General features: G+C 33.0%; 2 protein-coding genes across 3 annotated transcripts in view; one reads left to right on the forward strand and one right to left on the reverse strand.

Moving 5' to 3' along the window:
- Positions 1 to 25,752, reverse strand: part of LOC135841264 (nephrin-like) — a 1,354,679-nt gene that overhangs the window by 805,661 nt on the left and 523,266 nt on the right. The gene's annotated exons all lie outside the window — the stretch shown is intronic.
- Positions 9,148 to 25,752, forward strand: part of Tsp (Thrombospondin) — a 34,569-nt gene continuing 17,964 nt past the window's right edge. Inside the window, exons 1-14 of one of the 2 annotated variants that reach the window (XM_065358858.1) lie at positions 9,148 to 9,445; positions 10,716 to 10,895; positions 11,219 to 11,442; positions 19,149 to 19,287; positions 19,366 to 19,395; positions 19,494 to 19,567; positions 19,659 to 19,713; positions 22,912 to 23,100; positions 23,195 to 23,314; positions 23,402 to 23,515; positions 23,605 to 23,727; positions 25,027 to 25,113; positions 25,195 to 25,359; positions 25,447 to 25,686. In XM_065358858.1, the coding sequence (XP_065214930.1) occupies positions 9,376 to 9,445; positions 10,716 to 10,895; positions 11,219 to 11,442; positions 19,149 to 19,287; positions 19,366 to 19,395; positions 19,494 to 19,567; positions 19,659 to 19,713; positions 22,912 to 23,100; positions 23,195 to 23,314; positions 23,402 to 23,515; positions 23,605 to 23,727; positions 25,027 to 25,113; positions 25,195 to 25,359; positions 25,447 to 25,686 (1,810 nt within the window). In that variant the 5' untranslated portion in view covers positions 9,148 to 9,375. Of the gene's footprint in view, positions 9,446 to 10,715; positions 10,896 to 11,218; positions 11,443 to 19,148; positions 19,288 to 19,365; positions 19,396 to 19,493; positions 19,568 to 19,658; positions 19,714 to 19,736; positions 22,693 to 22,911; positions 23,101 to 23,194; positions 23,315 to 23,401; positions 23,516 to 23,604; positions 23,728 to 25,026; positions 25,114 to 25,194; positions 25,360 to 25,446; positions 25,687 to 25,752 lie in introns of those variants that run through there. The other variant, XM_065358859.1, reaches the window with a different exon arrangement.

Here is a 25,752-nt window from a genome sequence, read left to right on the forward strand (position 1 = left end):
AACTGTTTAGGAAAACATATTTTTGTTTATTTTTAATTTTTTTATTCTACAGTAATAAATAAAAAGATAGGTAATAGATTTAAAATTGTTTGAAAACAATTAAAATTGTATCAGTAACTTATTTTGTTAACCAATTAGGTATTTTGAAAATATTTTTTCAATTTTATGCAATTTTTAAAAAAATTAATACAAAATGAAAATTCTGAATGTGTACCTATGTGGATTAAAAAAAATTGCAGTGAAACCAAAAATTGTAAAGCTGAACTCGGATATTTTTAAAATTTCATTTTACAAAATAATTTCTTCCAAATCAATGAAAATAAAAAAGTCAATTCACTAAATTTATTCAAAAAATTAAAAAAAATAATTTCAATTTAATTGATAAGTAGGTATTACTTAATTTTTTTAAATTGATTTTCTTATTTTTATTTTATTTCTCAAAATTTCTGAATTTAGATTAAAAATTTTTGGTTTTACTAAAATTTAAAAAAATCCACTTCACGGAATTTTTTACAACAAAAAACATTCATAAATTTTTTTGACATAGCCTAAATCAAAGCAATTAATAACAGGAGCCTGCAAGCAAATTATAAGAATTCATTTTATGCCCAATCCTTCTCGTAGCATTGGTAGCTGTAGGGTTAGACGTAGGGTTTTAGGTGCAGGAGAACACAGGTTCGAACCCCCCGTAGGTCAGGAAATTTTAGTAATATGTTATAGGTAGGAAAAATGAAACCCCATGGAAAGGTACCTCTTCTGCAGTCAAAAAGCAAAAATTAGCAACCCTTCCCTTCATTTTTGATTTTTGAAATTTAAAATTCAAAAATGTAACTGTTATTTTGAGAATAAGAGTAATTGGCAAAAATATTGCCTCTGTTGGCAATTAGTTGGCAAAATTTTTTCCAACAAATTGTCAAGTTGGCATTAAATAAAGCGTTTTCATTGGTGGAGATTTTTACCAACTTCTTGCTTTTTTTTGCCAAAAGTCCAAAATTGGCAGTTGGCAATTTTATTGCCACCGAGCGCTAATCGGGAATATGTAACACGAGAATTAAATAATTTCTTGTAGGTGAATGTTCTAATGTAAGCACAACATTCGAAACACCGACATCTTATTTTTACTGAATCAGCGTAAATCTCGTGAGCTACGCTGTCAACGAACTGTTAAGCAAGACTGACTCTTTATGATGTGTCCAAAAATAACATATTTACGGCGCTCGTAATGCAACTTATTTATCACCGACGCGACGCTCTATGAATGAAATGAATTTACTTTCAGTTTTCGATTATCTTCCATTTTAACTAATATGAACGCGAAAAGGTGGGAGCCACAGGGTGATACTTACACAAAACCCTGAAAAAATAGTAACATATATACATAGTATAAAAACATCCAGAAATACATACGCGGATTATTATATGCAGGTCAACTCAAGTAAGGCAATTCTATGTTTAATCATTTTCTTACTATCCGTGAATTAAAGAAATCGCCCCATTTTCGGGCAAAATTCAACAATTTTGAGAAATTTTCCAAAAATTAGAAAATGTTTGGATCATTTAAGTGACTTTACCACAACTCATATTATTAGAGTTACAATTTGGAATCTCTTGTTTTCCTCAAAAGAATCATAAAACCTGCAAAAGTGAACTTCTCAATACCTAGAAAGGCAAACGTGTTTAGGTCAGTATTAATACTGACACACTTGACCGATAATACGTATTTTTTTTCCTAAATCTGTACCTGCCATTCCAGATGAGTATTTTTACAAGTTTTTAATCATACAACATTTCTGGATGCAGGAAAAATGATATTATAGGTAATCCTTCTAACCTGGCAGAAATCGATTTTTCAAAGATGGCGTGCTTAATATCAAGTTGGTCGATGACAAGCTGCAATCGCGTTTATTTTATATTCTCAAGGTGATTTGCACTGTTTTAAAGACAATTTTTATGAAATTATTGAATCTCCAAAAATACAGCAGGCGGTTTCAAAATGGTTTGAAACCATCCATCATGGTCGGTGGGGGAACCACAGGGTAAATACATGTAAAATCCTAAAGAATAAGCAAGCATTACAAAATGAAGATAAGCGAAATGCGCAGATTATTAGAGGTAAGGTAATACTATGGTTACTTTGTGGCAAACCGTATTAAATTGATAAGTAATTACCTGATGCATTGAGAAATTGAGCATCTGAACCGTAATTTCCGAAGTATAAATAGGTATTTTATAAATTTTTGATATACATTGTACATTTTTTAATTTGATTCTATCTACAGGGTGTTCCAGGAATCATCAACTCGAGGAGACGAACAAAAAATTTTTTGTGACTGGTTGCCTTTCTTGTAAATTGAAGGACCAACCTCCTTCGCAAAACTTGAAATTTACCAATTTTCAAAAGATCTTCAAAAATAAGGAAATTTTTGAATCATTCAAATAATGCCCCTAACAGAACAATTAATAGGACAAATAACCTATCTTCGAAATTGAAGGGGTAAACTTGATTCAAAATTTCCAAACTCGTCGTGCCCCACATTTTGAAAATTTTAATTTTCAAATTATGTTAATTCTGAAGATAGGCAATTTGTCCTAAAAAACATTTTTTGCTTGTCCACTCAAATACAATGCAGTTATTTTGATGAGGTATTCGTAAACCGAAATCGAATTAACCCCTTAAAAAAGTCGGAATGTTACCTGCACTTAAGTAAGGTAAAATCCTACGTTTATTTCATTTTTTTGCTATCTGTAAATTAAAGAAATTGCCCCATTTTCGGACAAAAATTCATCAATTTTGAAGAATTCGCCTCAAATTAGAAAATGTTTGGATCATATTTAAGCTACTTCACTAACTCATTGTAGTATTCGAATGGGCGAACATAAAATGTTATTATGGCCCATCTTCAAAATTGAAGGGACGAACACAATTTGAAAGTTAACAATTTTCAAAATCCAGGACACAAAAAATTTGAAAATTTGAGATGCTGCTTTTGAGAATTTCCAATTCTTAAATTGTGTTTGCGCAGTCAATTTCGAAGATGGGCCATTTGTCATAATAACATTTTTTGCTCGTCCATTTCAGCAATATGGGTTAAGTATTGAAGTCGATTTAATGACGCAAACGTTCTTTAACTATCTGTAAATTGGAGATGCCTACAACATTTTTGGGCAGAAATTTACCAATTTTGAAAAATTCGCCAAAAATGAGAAACCATTTGGATCAGTCAAGTGACTTCACTAACTCATAGTATCTGAGTGGACGAACAAAAAAGTTGATCTGACAAATTGCCTACATTCAGAATTGAAGGGTCAAACACAATTTGAAAATCCAGGGCACAACAAATTTGGAAATTTCAAATCAAGTTTGCCTCAATTCAATTTTGAAAATGAGCAATTTGTCGTAATAACACTTTATGTTTGACCACTCGAGTACTATATTATGGGTAAATGGGCGTCATTTATATGATTCAAACTTTTCCTTATTTTGACTGATTTTTTTTTTCAAAATCGGCGAATATCGAGTTTTGCGAAGCACGTGTCTCCTTCACTACACAAGATAGGCAACCAGTTATGGTAACGTTTTTTGTTCGTCTCCTCGAGTACTACCTATCTACATTTGAATTTTGGTAAACGATTTTCGGAACACCCTGTAGAACTAAGACCAGAAAATACTTAAGATCAAGGAGACGGCGTGAGAGCTGAATGAAATAGTCATTTTTTAAAAATTCGACAAAAAGCAGGGCTTTCTGACAATTTTGATAAAAAAGACCTTAATGTGAATGATCCAGAAATCAGGACTTTTTCGGGAAAATATGTATAGGTAAGGCAGAATTCAGTAGTTTTTTCAAATTATTTTGGCATAAAATACCACACACGAGTAAAAATCAAGATAAGTATAATCCTACATAAATTATTAGGTACGTTTACTCATTTTCTTACCTCGTACAATCATACATATCTGCAGATTGAAGAAGTTACCCCATTTTTGGGCAAAAATTTACCAATATTGAAAAAAATCACCAAAAAAGTAGAAAATGTTTGCATTATTTCAATGACATTACAAACTCATAGAGTATAAATATATATACTTATATAAAATCTGACACACCAGGAAACGTCTAGTTTGAGCTCAAAACGTCGAGAACTATCAAAATTTTTGACCCCCGACCTTTTTAACCAAAGTTGAGCCTACTGCAATAGTCATCATTTTTTACAAAAATATGTCTAACGGACTACACAATACATGTGCGGATTATTTGGCCCAGCTTAGGCAAGGTAATCCTATGTTTACTTTGTGGCAAACCGTAAATTGATAATTACTACTTGATGCATTGAGCAATTGAGCATGAAATTTGCTTCTATCTACAGGGTGTTCCGGGAATCATCCGCCAAAATTCAACTCGAGACGAACAAAAAATGTTATTGCGACTGGTTGCCTACCTTGTAAATTGAAGGACCAACCTCCTTCGCAAAACTCGAAATTTACTTATTTTCAAAAGATCTTCAAAAATAAGAAAATGTTTGAATCATTAAAATAATACCTACCCATAATCGAACAAAAAATCTTATTAGGACAAATTACTACCTATCTTCGTTAAAGAGGCAAACTTGATTCAAAATTTCCAAACTTGTCGTGCCCTAGATTTTGAAGATCGGCAATTTGCCCTAAAAACATTTTTTGCTTGTCCACTCAAATACATAATTAACTTTGATTAGGTGTTTGTAAACCCGACGTTGTCCGCTTGTTAACAGTCGGAATGTTACGTGTACTTGAGTAAGGTAAAGTCCTATGTTTATTTCATTTTCTTGCTATCTGTAAATTAAAGAAATCGCCCCATTTCCAGACAAAAATTCATAAATTTTGAAGAAATCGCCAAAAATTAGAAAATGTTTGGATCATTTGAGCGACTTCACTATAACTCATAGTATTTGAATGGGCGAACATAAAATGTTATTATGACAAATTGCCTATCTTCAAAATTCAAGGGACATACACAATTTGAAAGTTTACAATTTTCAAAATTCAGGGCACAAAAAATTTGAAAATTTTGAATCCAGTTTGCCCCTTCAATTTTGAAGATGATGAGCAGTTTGTCGTAATAACATTTTATGTTCGAGCACTCGAGTACCTACTGTGGGTTATGGGCGTCATTTAAAATGATTTAAACATTTCCTAATTTTGGATGATTTTTTTTTTAAAATGAGCCAATTTCTAGTTTTGCGAAGCACGTGACTCGTGGAATTCACAATTATAGGCAACCAGTAATGATGAAGCTTTTTATTCGTCTCCTCGAGTACCATCTACAGTTGAATTTTAGTAGACGATTTTCGGAACACCCTGTAGAACTATATAAAGACAGGAAAATATGATCTAGAATAAATTGGCTCGAAACTGTGTAAGGGACTCGTCGAAGGAAACGGCGTGAGAGTTGAATGAAATATTCATTTTTTAAAAATTCAACAAAAAACAGGACTTTTTGACAATTTTGACATAAAATGCCTTCAGTTTATCACGATAAAAACTTTCTTCGAGAATAGGTAAGGCAGAATTCAGTATTTTTAAAAAAAAATATTTTGGCATAAAATACCACCCACGAGCAAAAATTAAGATACAAAAATATCTCTATATATCTAATAATAAAGCTACAAGCAAAAAAGTTCAGCAGGCTCTCATTCAGCCTCAATTGTAGCTAGGAAGCTAATTTTTGTTTTCAATAGAAAGCTCTCAACCAGTACTTGATGCGAAAACTACAGCGAAGGCCCAATTTTGATTTCAAAGACCTCTAATTTCGGAGAAAGAGAGCTAAAATCAGCATAAAAATTTTTTGGAAATACACTTTCTTCCAAATCGCATTTTGAATAAAATTCCAAAATTTGAACCAATTTGGTACCATAGGAGGCGAGATATGCCCCCAAAACCTATTTTTGGGCCTCCACCTCTAAATTTATGAAAACTGGACCGATTTTGCTCATTTTTGTTTTAAAATGTTCTTTATGACGTGTAGATATGTTATAAAACATTTTGAATTCAAAATTTTCTAGTTTAAGCATGAAAAATTGAAAATTAAAAAAGCATTATTTTGAACAATTTTAACTTTGAACTTCAAATTTCTCGGCCTAATATTTCCAATTTGCTAAGCATTTTTTTAAATCATCAAAATAGTAAACAAAACAGCCAACTTATAATTCTCAGCCGAGTATATCTGTTTTTAATCATTCATTTAGCTGTAAGTTGTAGAAAAGGTACTTGGGGTCTCACCCTTGAAAAACCAAGTTCCGAGAGAGAAAAGGGAGAGCGAAGGGTGGTTTGGAGGCACAGCCCCCTAGTAATCTTATGTTTACTCATTTCATTACTAGTTATCAGCAAATTAAAGAAGTTGCCCCATTTTTGGGCAAACATTTTATCCATTCTGAAAAATTTGTCAAAAATTAGAAAATGTTTGGATCATTTAAATGACTTTACTAACTCATAATAATATCTACATATGCTTGAATGGACGAACAAAAAAATATAATATGACAAATTGCCAATCTTCAAAATTGAAGAGGCAAACACAATTTGAGAATTTAAAATTTAGGGCATAACAAATTAGGATATTTTGATTCAATTTTGAAGATGGGCAATTTTGTTATAATGACGTTTGTCGTTCGTTCACTCGAATACTATGGGTTATTAAGGGCACAATTTAAATTATTCGAGCATTTTCCTATAATTTTTTTCAAAATGAACCAATTTCGAGTTTTGAGAAGCACGTGACTCCTTCAATTCACAAGATAGGCAATTTTTCTGATTGAATGGAAATTATATCTATTAGGCAATGTTTTATGGCAGTGAGTTCAGCAGTAAAAATTGAGGCACAGCTGTGAATTTTGAAACTGAGAACTTTGTCATTAATTGAGTAAGCATAACCAGTATGAATGTTAGAAATTTTTGAACCATCGGTGAAGCATAAGTTATATTTAGTATAGTTTGATAACAGTTCTAAGTAATGACAATGACTCTTGATTAATAATGGGGAGAGATCATGTTTTGGGTAGTTTCTTAAGTAAAATTCCATCTGTATAGGTTTGAGAGACCAAGGGGGATAAGATATTGGTTTATGTATTAGGTTTTTTTAGGTCAATTTGTAGGTTGTTCATATTTTTGATAAATTCTGGGATGGACCTGAAGTATGGAGGAAATGCTGAGAGCTGTAGACATTGAGTGACCTTTGAAGAGGGTGATATGGATTATTTGCAACAGTTGTTAAGAATTTGTTTGTCATAAGAATTTTCCTAAAATCAGGAGGAAGCTCTGCAGCTTCACAATAAATGCTATCAATTGGAGACGAATAGAGAGCACCTATGCAGATGCGCAAGGAGGAATTTTGAACAGTTTTGAGAATGTTAGTAGTTTTATTTGACAGGTTTGTAAAGCATGGACTTCCATATTCAATTTTACTACGTATCAGAGCTTTGTACAAGTGAAGTAATAGTTGGCGTGATGGGTTATACTTTGGATTTTTAACAATTTTTAGTAAATTTAGACGTTTGTTAAGTTGAGCTTTTATGTTGAGAAAATGAGGCGTCCAAGTAAGTTTTTTATCAAAAGTAAGTCCAAAGAATTTGGTAGTTGGTTTAAAAACTAAAGGATGTCCTTTGAATTCAAGGATAGGTTCTGGGTAGGTTTTATTTCTCTTGGTAAAAAGTATACAGTGAGTTTTAGATTCAGAAAATGTTAGTCCATTTGTTTCAGCCCATTTTTCGATACAATTTAGAGTTTTTTTGGATCATTTCTGAGGCTAGTTTGATGTTATTTGAACGTATTGAAATGTTTATATCATCTGCAAAAATTCTTAAGGAAAGAGGTTGAGGAATAATACTACAGATATCATCAATTAGGAGTATAAATAGTATGGTGCTAAGCACAGAGCCTTGAGGGACTCCATTTTCAATATCAAAAAGTTCAGAGTATGTATTTTCAATTCTGACTCTAAAGGTACGATTTGATAAAAAGTTTTGAATAAAGTAAGCTAAATGCCCTCGAATCCCTATAGAATGTATTTTTTGAAGTATTTTGTATCTCCATGCTTTGTCAAAAGCTTTTTCAAGATCAAAGAAGACTGTAGAGTACAAATTCTTTATTTTGAAAGGCAGTATTCATTTCCTGTGTAAGACTAAAAAGATGGTCCAGAGTAGATCTTTTTTTCTGAAAGCCACTTTGAAAAGAACTGAGGGAATTTGTAGAGTCAATATACCAAGTAAGACGTTTCATAACCATTTTTTCTAGAATTTTACATGGGACACAAGTTAAGGAAATAGGCCTGTAACTGGAGGGAAGGTGAACATTTTTCTCAGGTTTAAGTATGGGAATGACAGTTGCAGTTTTCCATGTTTGAGGAAAGGAATCTGAAGACCAGATTTTATTATAGAGGTTTAGTAAGTCATCTTTACTGGTGTCAGAAAGATGTTTCAGCATATATGGATGAATATCATCTGGTTCAGGTGATGAATTTCTGATGTTGTGGTTTAAACAGTACAGAACCAGTTATGAAACGTTCCTTGTTCGGGTCCTTGAGTTCTATCTACAGTTGAGTTTTGGCAGACGATTTCCGGAGCACCCTGTGTATCAATTTCGTAAAATTGTCATTTCATTCCCAATTTAATTTTAGAAACTCGTCATTTAATTTGGCAAAATTGGTATTTTTATCTCATACTGATTGGCAAATGTTCAGTCAACCCCCCCCCCCTCCCCTCCTTTTTAGCGAAATTGAATAAAAATGCGAACACAAAAATCAATGAATCAATACCTGAGAAAAAAAACAGGAGGAGGAAGAGAAGAGGATACAATTTTGAGGCCTTCATTTGGTGTATCCGCCAGGAGCCCCCAACATACCCCATTCCGCACCTGACTCGAGTAAAGAAAAATACTGATCCCTTCAAAGTCGAATTTCGTCTACGAATGTCCTATATTCATATTTAATAAATCTCGACATTCGACGTCCGAATAAATTAATAACTTATAATTTCGTTTAAAAAAAAAATACGAACGAAAAATTAAATAACCGCGAACAGCGGATGCAATCGAGCTTACAATTCTTAGATAAGATTCTCACATTGGTCATATACATACATAAATGTTGATAAGTCGGTGTGCGAACATGAGTTAATACACTACACACGATGTGATTCCAGATTACAAATATGGCTAAAACGGTTAAACCTGTACTCTACATAGAATGTTGATGTATATTTTCTTTGCACAGCACAGCACACAGTTCGTGAGTGAAGCTAGACGAAGCAAGATGAAAGCTTGATTCCGCTGATCGTCATCAACGGTCTTTTGAATTTTCTTCTTGACGATATATTTTTTTTTTTTGCTTTTCTTCAATTTTCAAAATGATTTTAAGGTGTGCTTTTTACGTGCTGTTTTTATTCGTCGGAATTTACGCCGCTTCTGTCGATCCGGGTATGGATTTTTTTCTTCTTTTTAATTACATATCGATGCGGAGAGATTTTTGTGTTGTGTTGGGTATTTTTTGGGGCGTGCGATTGAAATTTTGTATCTAATTTAAAAATTCTCAATTTTTTATTATTTTTCAATTTTTTTTTCAAATTTATAAACATCGTCAGTTTTTTAAAGATTTATTCGTCACTTATCGTCGATGTCTTATTGTCTATTTATTAGTAAGAAATTTCGAAATTTTTCTGATTTTTTTTGGCCAGACTTGTCTTGTAAATGTGCTAGCTCAAATCATACATATTAAAACGACGATTCGCTCACTGAATACATCAATTGTAAAATTTCCTGTCGACATCATCAAATTTTGATTGGGTAGCGAGTGGTTTCCTTTGATCAGTTTCTCGAATTTTATGCACCTAAATTGCACTTTTGACAAAATAGAGAAAACTTATATTCAGTGCATCAATTAAAAATGCAATAAATTTTAATAATTTCAAATTATCCTCTTCAAACGTTCAATATTACGTCAACTAATTATTATTTTTCTCTATCACAATCTCTCATTAACCTCCACAAATGACCCCATATACACTCTAAAATAATGCAAATAAAATTTGATTAGGTAAGCACGTTCGAAGGAACACACGTTTCCGCTGATAATAACTTTTTCGCCGAATAATCCCAAGGAAAAGACAGAAATTTCGATAACACAAAATATTATCGTACGATGAAATTTACTTCCTGATTTCTATCGTAACAAAAATTCATACAGGGATATTTCAAACCTATAGAATCGATTCGATGTATTTTTGATATGGTTAAATCCCTTCCAAGTAGGTCAATATTGCAGTATTTTCGTCGAAACTAAATATTTGAACTTTGGAATGAAAATTACTGTTGGTTAGTTTTGATACATTCGCCCATCAAAATTAACGACTCGAAATATCCGCGATTATAATTATTACAACAAACAACGAATCGTACAAAATCGCATAAAAGTAATCGAAAATGTTTTAAAATACACCTGATTTAATTGTATAGGAAGGTAAGGTATTATCAATTCGATAAACAACGATGCAGGTGATCAAAAATTTCAAAAACTCACTTCGTATAAAACTTATTTATAAAAAAGAGTTGTAAGTAATTTGTTTTTTTTAAAGGGGGAAAGGAGGTAGGGAGGAAGGCAAGGAAGTAGAAAACTATTACATCACCCAGCAAAAAGAAGTCATAAAGCATCCTCTAAATAAACCAACCATTTTTATTATTTTCATTGCAGAAGCTAGTAAATCTCTGGAGGAAACTATAAATAACGATGATTTCATAATAACGATGAGAAGCGGCGGCAAACCGATCCCGGTAAGCTCGAGGAAGAAAAAAAACGAAGTTTTGTTCAGCATCGAGTTTCCCGAAGTACATCAAAAGTTCTCTATCCAACTAGACCGAGAGAACAAGCGAGGTAGGTACCTCTATCTAGTATACTAATAGTGACTTCTGAGAATCGCGATCGCGATCTTTACTCATACCAACTCATACAGAACCAAAATGGAACCTTGGTGTTGGGACGTTAATGCGTTCTAATGAAAGTTGTAATAAATCCCACGTGTTTATTTGGTTTCGTACAATCGTAAACGTAATCCTACGCTTGACGCCCTTTCCATTTCCATGGCTGAATTCGGGCATCGGTTATCACTTATACTTATACGTACCATACAGCAGTGTGATGTGTGAATGTGAACGACCTTATTAATCGTAAGACATTTTTTTTTTTATGTGTTACAGTTGTTGCCAATTTTAAACTTCACGGGGAACAGGAGAGTAAAACGTTTACTTTTAGAAATTTAACCGAAGATGGATCTATAAAAACACTCGTACTGGGAGTGAAACAGTTGCAACCTCATGCTGAATTATCGCTCTATATCGATTGCAATGATTTCGGAACGATTAGAACCGAGAAGACGTTTAGAGATATTTACATGAATATGAGAAATCCTCAAGTGTATTTCGTAAGTTTAATATTCTTCCATAACTATAGTTAAGTACCTACTTAGGTAGATTTTAAAATCGAACTCCAATTCGGAGCTGGATCGAGTTATTCGTAGCATCAAAGTGATAGGAACTGTGATGGACCAATTTTGAATTATCAGTGAGATCAAAAAAGTTTAAATATTTGCAGGAAAACGATTGGTTTAAAATTTTCTTGTAGTGAAAATGGTCAACGATAATCCGATGATCGTTGATTTATTATTTTGAATCGATGAAAGATTTTGAGAATTCATGATGCCAGAAGAAGACTCCTTATGAAAAAACTATCATAAAATCCAATTTATCCATAAGTTTTCTATTTCTGCGTCAAAATTTTTCAAAACAATTTCTTTTCTCATTTTTGTGCGAGAATTCTCCTGAATCCTTCTTTTCAAGAATACTCAACTCTCTCTCGGTCTTGCAAAAAATATTGGTTCGTGGTCACTTACTTTGCACAACAGCCCATAAAATCAGGATACTGAAAAAAAATTGAAAATATGTAAAGTAGAAAAGGCAGAATTTTACAACATACCGTTTGTGGTGTGAACTCGATTAAATGACCTACGGTTCAAGAAAAAACAACCCTTGGTCCCTTCAATGACAATAGTAGTTAATCTTGGAGTTTTCGCCGAAAAGTGGCTTCAACAGTTGAAAAAAACATTAGAAAGTAATTTTTTTTAATGGATAATTTTTCAAAATATTATAAGATTGCTCCAATCAATATTGCTTGCTCAACTCATAAAGTTATAAATTGTAGATTATAAAACTTCAAAACTCAAAAGGAGACATAACAATACGAGAATTAATAATCGTTCAACATATCAAATAGTTGGGGCAAAGTTCCAAATGTATTACCTTCGGTGGGAGAGAGGAAGGGAGAAAGGCAATCAGGTAGTAAAAAAATAATTATACTGAATTGTGCTTTCTGATGATGATGGACCAAATTCAAACCTTGAAACGTTGAAATAGGTAATAATTTGTTTCGCAGCCCTTCTACAGCGAAAATGAACAAAATCTGCAGTTCAGGAATTAGAAACGTAAAAATTACATTTCCCCCTCCCCCATTTTTTTCATGCATTTTGGGAACTTCAAAGGAGGTCATTCCACGTCAATTCGACCAAGAAGTGGTGAGTGGGTTCGGCGATTTTTTTGAAATTCTCCCTGTGGGAAGATCTTCCGAAGGGATGACCAATGGAGCAAATCGCAGCCTTCTGGCTCATTTTTAACAGCAGCCAGGGGGTGTCAAAGTTTTTAGTGAACCTAAAATATCATCCATTTCAGCAGTGGATTACTCGATCACCGCGATACCTACCAAAATGGAACATTTTCCCATAGTTAAGGGTTTTGAAAGGCTTTTTGGTGATATCATAAAAATCAGTGTTGCCACTTTTTTTTCGTACAAAAAATTAGCTCAAAAAGTTTCGAAACGTAGTTTTCATATCGTTCCGACTCTCAAAAATTCTGAAAAAAATATATTATGGACAACTTTTCATGCTGAACAACATATTAAAAAATTGGGATGGTACCATGTTGCAAAGTTGATTTTAAAAAATTCAAAGTTTGCGAAAGAATGCGATTTTTTGATTTAAAACATGAAAAAAAGTTTTGAGTGGTGAAGTTGACCCATTTGACCCCTAGTTTTACGTATCTGTTGCAAAAGTTGAAAGAGAACCCTTTCACTCGATAAAATAAACTCATCGCAAAAAAAAAAACAAAATTCGAAAAAATTGAATTTTCAATTCCAAACATCAAAAAAAGTTTAAATTTATTCAGTTGTCTTATTTTGACCTCTTTCTGACGTATTTCATGAAAAAATTGATAAAAATTACACTCACAACCAAAAAATAAAAATTCGTTCATTTTTTGAATTTTTTCGAATTTTGATATTTTTGTGAGGAGTTTATTTCATCGAGTGGAAGGGTTTTTTCAACTTTTTCAACAGATACGTAAAACTACGGGTCAAACGGGTCAACTCCACCTATCAAAACTTTTTTTTATGTTTTAAATCAAAAAAACGTATTTTTTCGCAAACTTTAAATTTTTTTGAATCAACTTCGCAACATGTTACAATTCCAATTTTTTAACATGTTGTTCAACATGAAAAGTTGCCCATACCTAATATATTTTTTTCAGAATTTTTGAGAGTCGAAACGATATGAAAACTACGTTTCGAAACTTTTTGAGCTAATTTTTTGTACGAAAAAAAGTAGCAACACTGATTTTTATGATATCACCAAAAAGCCTTTCAAAACCCCTAACTATGGGAAAATGTTCCTTTTTGGTAGGTATCGCGGTTCTCGAGTAATCCACTGTTGAAATGGATGATATTTTAGGTTCACTGAAAACTTTGACACCCCCTGGCTGCCTTGAAAAATATGCTAGAGGGCTGCGATTTGCGCCATTGCGTCATCCTTTCGGAAGTTCATTCCACAGGAAAAATTTCAAACAAATCGCCGAGTCCCCCTACCACTTCTTGGTCCAATTGTCGTGGAATGACCCTCTAACTAGAGTTACTCAGGTAGATTTGAAAATCGAACTCGAATTCGGTTGCATCAAAGTGATAGGAACATGTGATGGTCCACTTTTGAATTATCCGTGAGATCAAAAAAGTTTAAATATTTGCAAGAAAACGATTGGTTTGAATTTTCTAGTTGTGAAAATGTCAACGATAATCCGCTGATCGTTGATTTATTATTTGGAATTGATGAACGATTTTGAGAATTCATGATGTCAAAAGCCTGCTCACAATCAGTAGATATTGTAAAAACAATCATTAAATCCAATTTATCCGTAAGTTTTCCATTTCTGCGTCAAAATTTTTCAAAACAAGTTCTTTTTGAAAAAAAACATGCCCCCTTCTTCACAAGTTATGCTTGCCTCCTAGAATGGGACTCCAAAATTTACAAGAGTATAAAAAAAGAAGTAAGTACATACTTTAAAATTAGGCAATTTTTTGAAAAATTTCTCATTTTTGTGCCAGCATTTTTCTGAATGCTTCTTTTCAAGAATACTTAACTCTCTCTCTCGGTCTTGCAAACAATATTGGTCCATGGTCACTTTGCACAAAAGCCCATAAAAATTAGGATACAGAAAAAAAATTGAAAATATGTAAAAGTAAAAAAGCAGAATTTTACAACATTCCATTTGTGGTGTGAACTCGATTAAATGACCTCCGGTTCAAGAAAAAACAACCCTCGGTCCCTTCCAGGGTTGGTTCTCTACGCGTAGACTATCTTTGTCTACATAGTCTGCGTTTGTCGCGTAATCTATGTAAACTTCATGTAAAGTAGACTTCCTGTAGACTATGTGTAATGTATGTCAACTTCGAAGTTGTGTGTTCCCAAATGATCTCCCTTCTTGCTAAAAATTGTGGTTTTTTTTGCAAAAAATTACCCTCACTTTTCAACTGAAAAATTGAAGGAAAAAATCTTGTATTTTCAACAAAGATTGTGAAAAATTATAATTTTCTTACTGATAATTGACGATATCTACTTCAGCAAAAATTGTCAGTTTTGCTTTTTTCGAGTATTTTCCCTTCCAAAAGTTGTCAAAAATAACGTAGGTACTTTAAAAGTTGATGAAAATTCTTGTTTTTTGAACCAAATTAGTTTCATTTTTTTACCCCAAAAAAATACAAAAAATCACGTTTTTCGATTCTGCCAAAAATTGTCAAAAACTGAAAAGTATTGCTGTTTGCCAAGGAGGCATCTTTTTATTACGCGGATTCTCAAAAATCTAGTTTTTGGACGTTTTTTGAATCTTGTTTTTGAACACTTTTTGGATTTTAACCACAAATTTTCAATATCGTCTGCCAAAATCCATGTAAAAAATAAGGCCTTATTCTAAAACAGAAAACAGTTTTACTTTGTAGTTTACATAGTTTACATAGTCTACAATGTCTACATGTAAACTTATCGTTGTCTACAGAAACGTTGTTGACACGTAGACAAAGCGTGTAAAGTAGACTATATAGTCTACTTGGCAACCCTGCCTCCCTTCAATGACAATAATGGTGGTTTCCTCAATATAAGGAAGTAATTTTTTTAATGGATAATTTTTTCAAAATACAGTATTAAGATTGCTCCAATCAATATTGCTTGCTCAACTCATAAAACTTCAAAACTAAAGAGTAGACATAACCATAGAATTAATCCTTCAAAATATCAAAAATAGTTGTGACAAAGTTCCAAATTTATTATCTTATTCGGTGGAAGAGAGGAAGGGAGGAAGGCAATCAGGCAGTAAAAAAATAATACTGAATTGTGCTTTCTGATAATAATGGATCAAATTTAAAACTTGAAACGTCAAAATAATAATTTCTTTCGCTGCCCTTCTGCAGTGAATATGAACAAAATATACAGATCAGGAATTAAAAACGTAAAAGTTACATCCCCCCACCTATTTTTTTCATGCATTTTCAGAACTTGAAAAAAGGTTTCATTTTGAATAGCCGTAAAAAACACTCAGAACAGCAATAAAATCAAGAAAAATCGCCAAAAAGTACGAAATATCGGAACAAATCTTCCCAAATTGAGAAAAAAAGTGATTAAATGACTGCATTAATATGACCTGAAAACACTAAAAATTAACAAAAACTGCTCACACTTCAATGAAAATTGCCCGAAATGCATGAAAAAATACTGAAAAAAAGTATCAACATTGCCAAAATTTTCAAAACTAGTGATGAGATTTTGGTAAAAATTGCCAAAAATGTGTGAAGAGTGTAAAAAAAAAACCTGTTGAAAAAATGTAGATGCACCAAAACAAGAAAAAATTATTGAAAATTGCCCAAAGAAAAATGCTATTTTAGTCAATAATAAATCAAAATTAGGTACTAAAAATTTCCCAATGTCGATGAAACTTCAGCAAAATCTGCAAGAAAAGTGCGCAAAAGTCTTGAAGTGCAGATGTAAAAACGGTCAAAAAAAGCATTAAGTCATTAAAAATCACTCAAAACTGCAAAAAACTGACAAAAGTTGTCCAAAACTTGGGGAGAAGTGCTGAAAACGTGTGATGATAAAGTAAATGTACCTGTAGAGAAAAAAAATTGAAGTTTTCAAAAATCCTCAAATAAAAAACACTACGAAAATTTCAGCAAATTTGCAAAAAATACACGAAAGTGTTGAAAAACGAATAAAAAATGAAGTAATATACTCAAAAAGAACCAATGAGATCTCTAAAAATCATCAAGTTGCTAAACTTTCGACGAAAAGTTACCCAAAATGCACAAAAAACAATTTGAAACGTAGAAGAAAATTCACTCACAAAAAAAAAAAAAAAATTGAAAATCACTAAAAATTCCCCCCCCCCCCAAAAAAAAACAAATCAAAAAATAAGTTTTAAAAATTGCACTAAAAAGGGCTACAAACTTATTGAAATCATACAAAAATTTCCAAAAAAGCATCAAAATCACTAAAAATTACAAAATTTTGGCAAAATTTATTGAAAATGCACGAAACATGTCTGTTGAAAACCTTTTCAAATGATGATGTAAAAACATACCTAGGCATAGGCTACATTAAAAACATGATCATTCAAATCATTAAAAATTACTAAAAAGTGATAAAAATTCGATAGAAGCTGCCTAAAACACAATCAGACAAAACTTCAATAAAAATTGCCAAAAATGCAAAAAAAAATTAAACTTGAACAAAAAATTATAAAATTTCAGTAAAATTTGGCAACATCTTGATAAAATTGCAAAAACATATTTTTTCAAGCTACCAGAAAAAAGCATTAAAAATCACCAAAGATTTCATCACAAAATCGGTGTTTTACGATTTTTTATTTCACTTGTGTTTTAAACTTTAAAGAGGTTTTCAAAAAAATTTTTCGCAATTTTTGCAAAATTTTAACAAATTTCTTCAAAATTTAATCATTTTGCTGAATTTTAATTTTTTTATACATTTTTGACAATTTTCATAAGAATGCTGTCTTGTCTTGTCGATTTTTTTTAGTAATTTCAAAGTTTCGTTTTTTTTTTATTTCGAGTTTTTACATAAAATGTTCACTATTTTCGAAATTTTTCGATCATTTTTGACAAATTTCGTTATTTTTTGCTGATGAATGAAGGATTTTTGGAAAATCATGGCTCAAAAATAGTTCATTGCAGTAGATGACCAACAGACAAGACCACAGACCAGCTTAATTACGTGAGTAAAACAAGCCATCAGCTATTCGCTGATTGCAAAAGGGTTTTTGCTTTTTGTTAGTTGCTTTTTAGTTTTTTTTTCTCGTAAAATTTGAAGACTGCCAAATGCAAGAAATTTACAGATAATGAATTTGCAAAAAAGCTGAAAGAAAGCTGAATAAATAAAGTTTTTGACTAGAAAGCTAGCATTCAGCTATTCAATATCTCAGTCATATCATACAGGATACCACAGCTTTGGCTAGCTTTTAGATTTCAAAACCCCAAACTTCCTCGGCTTTCAGCTTTCAGGTTTTAGCTTTCACTTTTCAGTAAGCTGTTGAATGAATAATTAATTATCGACGAAAAAATAAAAATATCATCAAAATAAATCATAAAAACATAATAATGTATTATTAATCTAAATTATTCCGAATTATAAAATCTCTCATCTGGCTGATCTGACAATGATAAACACTAATCACATTCGTCTATCCAAAATGCTGTTCACTGATTGGCTACAAATTGAAAAGAAAATACACGAGCAAAAGGATAGGAAAATAAATTTCAAAGGTTCCAAAACTGTTTCTAAATCAATTGGAGAATTTTAATCCTTCATATGAAAGCACTGAAGGGGTAAGGCGGGGAATAAAAGAGACAATTTGCGAAATGAGCCCTTCTGAGGGGGCTTCTGGGAAATAGAATCCCGTACTAATGGAAGTGTGTTGTCAAAATGAGCTCGGTTGATTGACTGTTCACCTCGTGCAAATCATCAATCTTTTTCATCCTCTGAACCAGTTTTTAAAAGTGTACCAACGACGATTTCTTCATCTTCAACTTCAGCGTTACTTAAATCGATCTAAATGACGTTCGGATGATTTCCGTTTCTCAAAAGCAATTATTCGGTATGTGAAATACTTCCTAATGACTCGATTCGTCCTCTTACTCTTTTCAAACGATCCGATGGCGATATTCGAACACGATCAACTACGCAAATCGAGTAGGCGGTTTTTTGCTTCATTGAATAATTTAAATTAACATATGTTACCAACAAATTACATCGTAATGCTCGTATACCGTTCGCGTGTTTTGATGTTGGGCCGCCCACCGGCATAAAAAATGCCCTCGGGCAAAAGATCCTAATGCCTAAACGTCACCATATGTTCACGAAAAGTTAACCAAGTTCGAATACTCGTACATAAATTCGAATCGTAAACATCATTAGCACAATGGTAACATTGTTTCTTTATTAAATACTTTACTCTCGACTCTCGAGACGAGGTGATTTATATTCTGGTCACATAATGTTATCTATAGACTACCGGTAGCGTACCTTGTTTGGAATCTGTATCTTAGGTTGTGTTACTCATACTCGACTCGGTATACCAAAGAAAAGTAGTTCAACTTATATGGCATGTATTTTGACGATTTTTGCACACGATCGACTTATATGGATTGTTGATTTTGATATTTGAACAAAAAAATAATGATGGCGTTATTCATCGTATCGTTTAGTCACGGTCAAGGTATTAAGATTTTTGATTGTTTTGTGTGTTGCAGCATCACGAGAGAAAGTACGAAACAGATATTCAAAGTTTGAGTTTAGACGATGCCTTGTTACAAAATAACTGTCAGAGTGAAATGCAGGCTACTCAACCTCATCAACCACCACCGGTCAATTTGAGTGAGATTAATAGAGGTAGGATACTCGAGTAGATAAAAAAAATAGGTACCTATCTTGATTCATTAATGACACGTGGTTTGGTTTTATTTTCAGGTGACATACCGATGATTAACGATTGCAGTGGTGAGTAAAACAAAAAAATAGTTCACCCAAAATAATTTGTTTCGGTAAATCGAAGAATTTGGTATATTAATTTCATTTGTTATCATTTTTTTACGCAGATAATTACTTGATAAAAACAGTCAACGAATTACTACAATTGATTAGAGAACTACGTAAAGAACTAGAAGCTCAGGTAAAATAATCCAGCTCATCCACACGAAGATCTCACAATTCATATCCAAAAAACTACTCTCCAAGTACGCTAACTAATGATTTTTTTGCAGAGACTGGAAACCCAAAGACTTCGCCAGATCCTCGAACAGTGTAACTTCTGCACAGGTGAGCCTCCTGTTCGTCAGGGTTAACCAAGGCTGGGATACCGAGCACAACCTGTTGATATTACTCGTAATACTTACTTAAGCCATCGTACAAATTATTTTAAAGTACGTAATATGAGATCTTGGTTTTAATAACAAAAGTTCTCATATTCTTGGCTGTTGAAAAATTTTCATTAAACGATTAGGCTATTTACCTATAGCCACAACAAATCTGAATTTTAAATCAAAATCTCATATTCGCGTAATTTATAGTTTATTCTTTTTTTTTCTCCTCTGTGAAAATCGTATAATATTTGTAAGGATTTGGCACCATATTGTACTTTTATACGAATAAAGTATTTAAAACGCAGGTTTTAGAGTTTTATTTACTGGGATCCCAGCCTTGGATAAGTACGAGTAATTTTTACGCTACCTAGGTACTTTTTATTTTTATGAGTACGAGAAGGGTGTCCACTCTTTCAAAGAAATTGTTTTTCTAGGTTCTCCAGACAAATTTTTCAGAACCAAACTTGAATGAGATGGGGGGAAGGAGAGAGGGTTCAATTTTTTAAATTTCACGAGCGACGACTTGCAATTTTTTTGGAGTCAAATTGTTTCTATTTTCGAAGAGAACTCGAAAAAATGAAGAAAAAAACTTCAAAATCCTGAAAGAAAAAATGAGAAAAAGCAAACTCAGGACTTTTTGCATATTTTGGCATAAAATGGATTTATTAATGGTCAATTTTGAGAAAAGGACTTATTCTTAGATAGCTCAAAGAAAAGTCAATACCGTTTGAATTTTCAATTTTGGCAAAAAAAAAATGATTTTACTGACAACCTTGTCAAGAAAACGACCTCTTCCAGCAAAACTCTTTTGGACAATATACCTATTGACAAAAAAAAAAAAAAACTAGAAAAATGGAAAGAATAAAATATCTAGGCAAGTACCTAATAAGAAAGATTGGCTGAAGAAATGAAAGAAAAAATCAAAACTATAGTTGACAATTTCGGCAAGAAAATGTCATTTTAAGGCATCTCGAGGAAAAGTCAATAGGTACTTTTTTGATGCTCAATTTAGGCCAAAAAAATCGTGACCTCCTTTCGTAGTTTTTGGCAAAGAAAAAAACACTTTTTCACAATTTCACCAAAAACTAGGACATTTTGAAAATTTTGACAAAACATGGGACTTTTTTTTTGCAAATTTGGCAAGAAAAGAGGACCTTCAAGTCATTTTAGACTACAGCAGAAGTTTCGTTAAGCAATTTTGGAACAAAGAAAGAATTTTCCAGATAGCCAAGGGGCAAAAACTAATATTTTATGGATGAGAAATTTCTGAGTATTTTTAGCAGAAATTGTCTTTATATTCGACAGTTTTATTAAAAATAAATTCCTGACAATTCTGAAAAAAGAAACATGACCTTTTCGACAATTTTAGCAAGAAATGAGACCTCCTGACAACTTTGATAATAAACAAAGACTTTTTGACAATTCTGGCAAAAATGAGTTCTTTCAGACAATTAAGAAAAAATGGCACTTCGACAAAAAAAAATATTGAACTCTGTCGAAAAACTTGATTTTATTTTTCACCTTTTTTTTTTAGTAATTTAGGCAAAGAACAGGGATTTTGACAATTTTGGCAATAATGAGTAAGAATTTTGAGAATTTTAAAAAAATGAGACCTTCTGTCAGTTTTTCAAAGAAAAAAAAAACTTTCTCTGAGACTAATTGAGGAAAAAAATACACAACTTTTCGGCAATTTTGGGGAAAACGTGAACTTTTTGGCAATTTTTGGCATTAACAACGGAAATTTTTCTGGCAATTTGGCAACAAACCGATACATAACTATTTTTGACAATTTAAGCAATAAAATAGATCTTTTTGAACAACTTTAACAAGAAATGAAATTGAGATTTGTTTAAGTAGATAATTTTCGCAAAAATTGGACTTGAAGAATGCTAAAGCAAAATGAATGCTCTATAAATGTTTTGGTAAACCAGCAGAAATTTCTAAGAAATTTTAGCAAATGTTATCACTTTTGGACAATTTTATCAAGAAATAACTTCCTGAAAATTCGGACAAAAAAACAGGAATTTCTTGACAATTTTAGCAGAAAACGTATCTAGGTAGGTAGTTACACTCAAAAAAAAAAATTAGGACTGGCAATTAGTTAGAAAATGAAATCTTTTGTCAACTTTTACAAAAAAAATTTTCTTGAAAATTTCGGTAAATTTTTTTTTTGTAATTTAGGCAAGGAACAGGACGTTGAGGCAATTTTGGCAAAAATGAATACTTTACTTCCCTACTTTCAGACAATCTTGCAAAAAATGGGACCTTCTGATAATTTTGCGAAAAAGCTACTTTCTGAAGAATCTAACTCTCCGATAATTTTGCCAAAAAATTAGATCTTCAAATAACTACGACAAAAAACGATTTTTTTTCAAGATTTCAATCTTGCAAAAAAGGCCACATTCTAAAAATTTTGCAAAAATGGCATTTTTTGGCAATTCCGACTCAAAACTGACAGTTTTTTTTTAGCAGTTTTGGAGAAAAACACGAATTATTTGAATTTTTGCCAAAGGAAAAAGGATATTTTTGAAAATTTCAGCAAAAGACAGAGCCATTTCAAGCAACTTTACCAAGGAATAGAATTTGTTATCGACAATTTTGGAAAAAACAGACCCTCGCAAAGTTCGTTCCCTGTCCCAAATTTCCACAGACTGAGAATGGACACCCATTGTTAAATATATCTTTGTGAGGTACATATTCCTGATTGAAAAATACAAAGGCTGATGATGGTGAAGAATTGAAATACCATACGAGTGGAAAACGAATCGAATTTCACGAACTGATTTTAAGTTTGTGAAAAACGTACCTATCGGTCTATGTGTATTGAAAGATCGAAGAATTCAAGTCGATGTTGACCTAGATTTATAAATTTTCCAATCCTGTTCGTTGGTTAAATTTCTGACGTGAGAATCATGAGCCATGCAGAAATCAACTCGTGAGTGTAGACAAACAGAAAAAAATATAACCTTTGCACTCGAAACTACGATGCACCAAGATCTAAACCAACAGGGCTGGGGATAACACGAGCTGGAAAATTAACCCATATTATTATCTAACCTTCGGTTGGGTGTTTTTAACCGGTCACGGTTCACCTCGTATTTCACATTAGCTGTTGCATGAATAATTTTGAATAGGTAATTGAATTATTTTACAGGACCAGGACCGGTACGACCAACACTTCCACCACCACTGTGTTCCAGTAAACCATTCCCTTGTTATCCGGGAGTAGTTTGTGAAGATACTCCGCAAGGTCCCAGATGTGGTAAATGTCCTGCTGGGTTCGAAGGCGATGGAAGATTCTGCAGGCCTGTGTCTTCTTGCGCTTCAAAACCATGTTTCCCAGGTACATATACGTATGAAATCTGATGAAAGAACAAAATTAAGAGAACTCAGGAATTATAGGGTCAACTTATGAATGTATGTATTTTGTGATCAAGGTGTCACTTGCGAGGATGATCCGAATGGTGGATTTAGATGCGGTTCCTGCCCTCCTGGATTTTATGGTAACGGTATAATGTGTCGAAGAAGTTTTTGTACATTGAACCCTTGTTATCCTGGTAAGAGCTGTTGCTTTGTATTGGTTATGGTTACTTTTTCGACATGATTTTGGTTCGTTTTTATTGAATTTTTTCCATATTGCGTAGGTGTGGCATGTCGAGATATAGAAAACGGTTTTCAATGCGGATCTTGCCCCGCAGGGTATACAGGAGATGGGCAACACTGTTACAGGCTTTGTTCTTTTAACCCTTGTGCTCCTGGTAAAGATTCGACTTTAGCTTCTAGAGTACAAAATTTTACAAAGAGAGATAATACCTATTTTTAAAAAAAAAAAACATTTCTATCGTAGGAGTTCGATGCGAGGACACCCCAACAGGTTTCAAATGCGGCGCATGTCCGGCAGGATACACCGGAAATGGATTAACGTGTCGTCCTTCAGTCGTTCCTTGTGATCTTAATCCTTGTTTCCCAGGTTTGTGTTGAATTTTATAGTATGTACATATGTACTTAATCCGGCATATGATAACAGGAATATTTGCACCCCCCCCCCACCTTCGTCGATCCTCAGGGACTACGTTTTTGATAGAAAACATCCTAAGGAACATTTTAAAGCAAATTTTCCAACAAAAACCTTGGCCTTACTAACAAAATGGCGGCCATTTTGATCAACAGGTCAGCCGAAATCCCAGATTTTGTGTCCAAAAATAGGACTCGTTCGAAATTTTTTGAATCGAACAAAGCTAGATTGAAGGAGCAGGCAAAAATTTATCACGAATCAAAATTTTAAGTGCTAAAATTATTTTTTTGATTTTTGGTAAATTTTTGAAAATCAGGCCAAAAATGAGAAAAAATTAAAATGTTACCAAATTGACCTAGAAAGCTGAAATTTGGAATACATATATCTTATTTTCGACCTGCCAAACCGATTGGAGACTGTTTCAAACCGTTTTGAGCAGTTGTGGAGCCTACAGCAGATTTTTCAAAAATTTCAAATTCCCATCAGAGTTTCATCAAAAGCAGTTGGAAAGCCAGATTTATTCTGCAGACTAATTTCAATGAGCTTCGAATTCGACTGCAGGTGGATTTCAAGTCGTTTGGGAACTTCCAGCGACTTTTCAAAAATTCCTTCCGTATCCAAGTGTCTCAATACGAAATTCAAGACATTATTCCGAAGTGGATTGCGAAAAGTTTCAATCCGTTTTAGAGTTTCCAGCGGCTTTTTAAAATCTTCAATATTTTCATCTGATGAAATTTTGTGGAATTTCCTAATCGGATCAGAAATCTGCTGGAGACTCCAGCACTGCTCAAAACCGTTTGAAACAGTTTCCAATCGAATTGACAAATCGAAAATGGGGCATACTCCAAATTTCAACTTTCCAGGTCTAAGTATTTGGTAAGATTTTAATTTTTTCTCTCATTTTTGGCCTAAATTTGATTATCAAAAATTCACCAAAAATCTAAAAATGCACTTCTGCACTTGAAATTTTGACTGGTGAAGAATTTTTTTCATATTCTTTCGATCAAGCTTTGTTCGGTTCAAAAAATTTCGTGCGAACCAATCAATCAAATTGGCCGCCATTTTGTTGGTAAAACCAATTTTTTTTGGCAAGTTTGTTTTAAAATTTCCCTTAGGAATGTCTTTCTTAGGAAAAACGTAGTCCCAGAAGATCAGCTGGAGGGAGGCGGTGCAATTATTCCTATTGTCATAATGCCAAACTTTGTCAAAATCTGATTCATTTGATTCGATTTTCATCGATATTTTTGTATACAGGAGTCTCTTGTGAAAATACAGAAGATGGTAGCTACAGATGCGGTCCCTGCCCACCTAACTATACTGGAAATGGAGCCCAATGCTTCCGTAAGTTTTGAAAAAAAAATTTAATCAGTCGAATCAATCAGTAGGTAAAAATTAAAACACCAATTTCAATCATTTCCGCAGTTATATCGTCGAAAAAAAATTGTGCACCGGATGCTTGTTACCCAGGAGTAAATTGCGAGATAATTAATAACGTGCCAGTTTGCGGTCCTTGTCCGGCAGGATACTATGGAGATGGAAAACAATGTCAAAGGCGATATACTTGTCAGGAAAGACCTTGTTTCAGAGGTCCACAAAATGTTCCCCAAATAGATATTCCTAGCTCTGTGAAATGAAAAGCACTTTAATACATATTATGTACCTATTCTTATACAGGAGTGCCTTGCGTTAATGCACCAGAGGGGGCTAGATGTGGACCTTGCCCTCCTGGATTCACAGGAGATGGACGTACTTGCGTTAGTATTAGTAATTGCCAAAATACACCTTGTTATCCCGGTGTTAGTTGTGTGAATAACGTCGAAGGGCCCAGATGTGGTGCATGTCCAGCCGGATACACCGGAGATGGAAAGACTTGTACGAAAGTGTACACTTGCGATGATCAGCCGTGTTATCCAGGTAATTTTCAGCCGTCATTACATGTTGCTTACATATCAAAATATCACCAATTTCATTCAATACTTG

This window comes from Planococcus citri, chromosome 3 (assembly GCF_950023065.1).
Source record: "Planococcus citri chromosome 3, ihPlaCitr1.1, whole genome shotgun sequence".
NCBI classification, from domain to species: Eukaryota; Metazoa; Arthropoda; class Insecta; order Hemiptera; family Pseudococcidae; genus Planococcus; species Planococcus citri.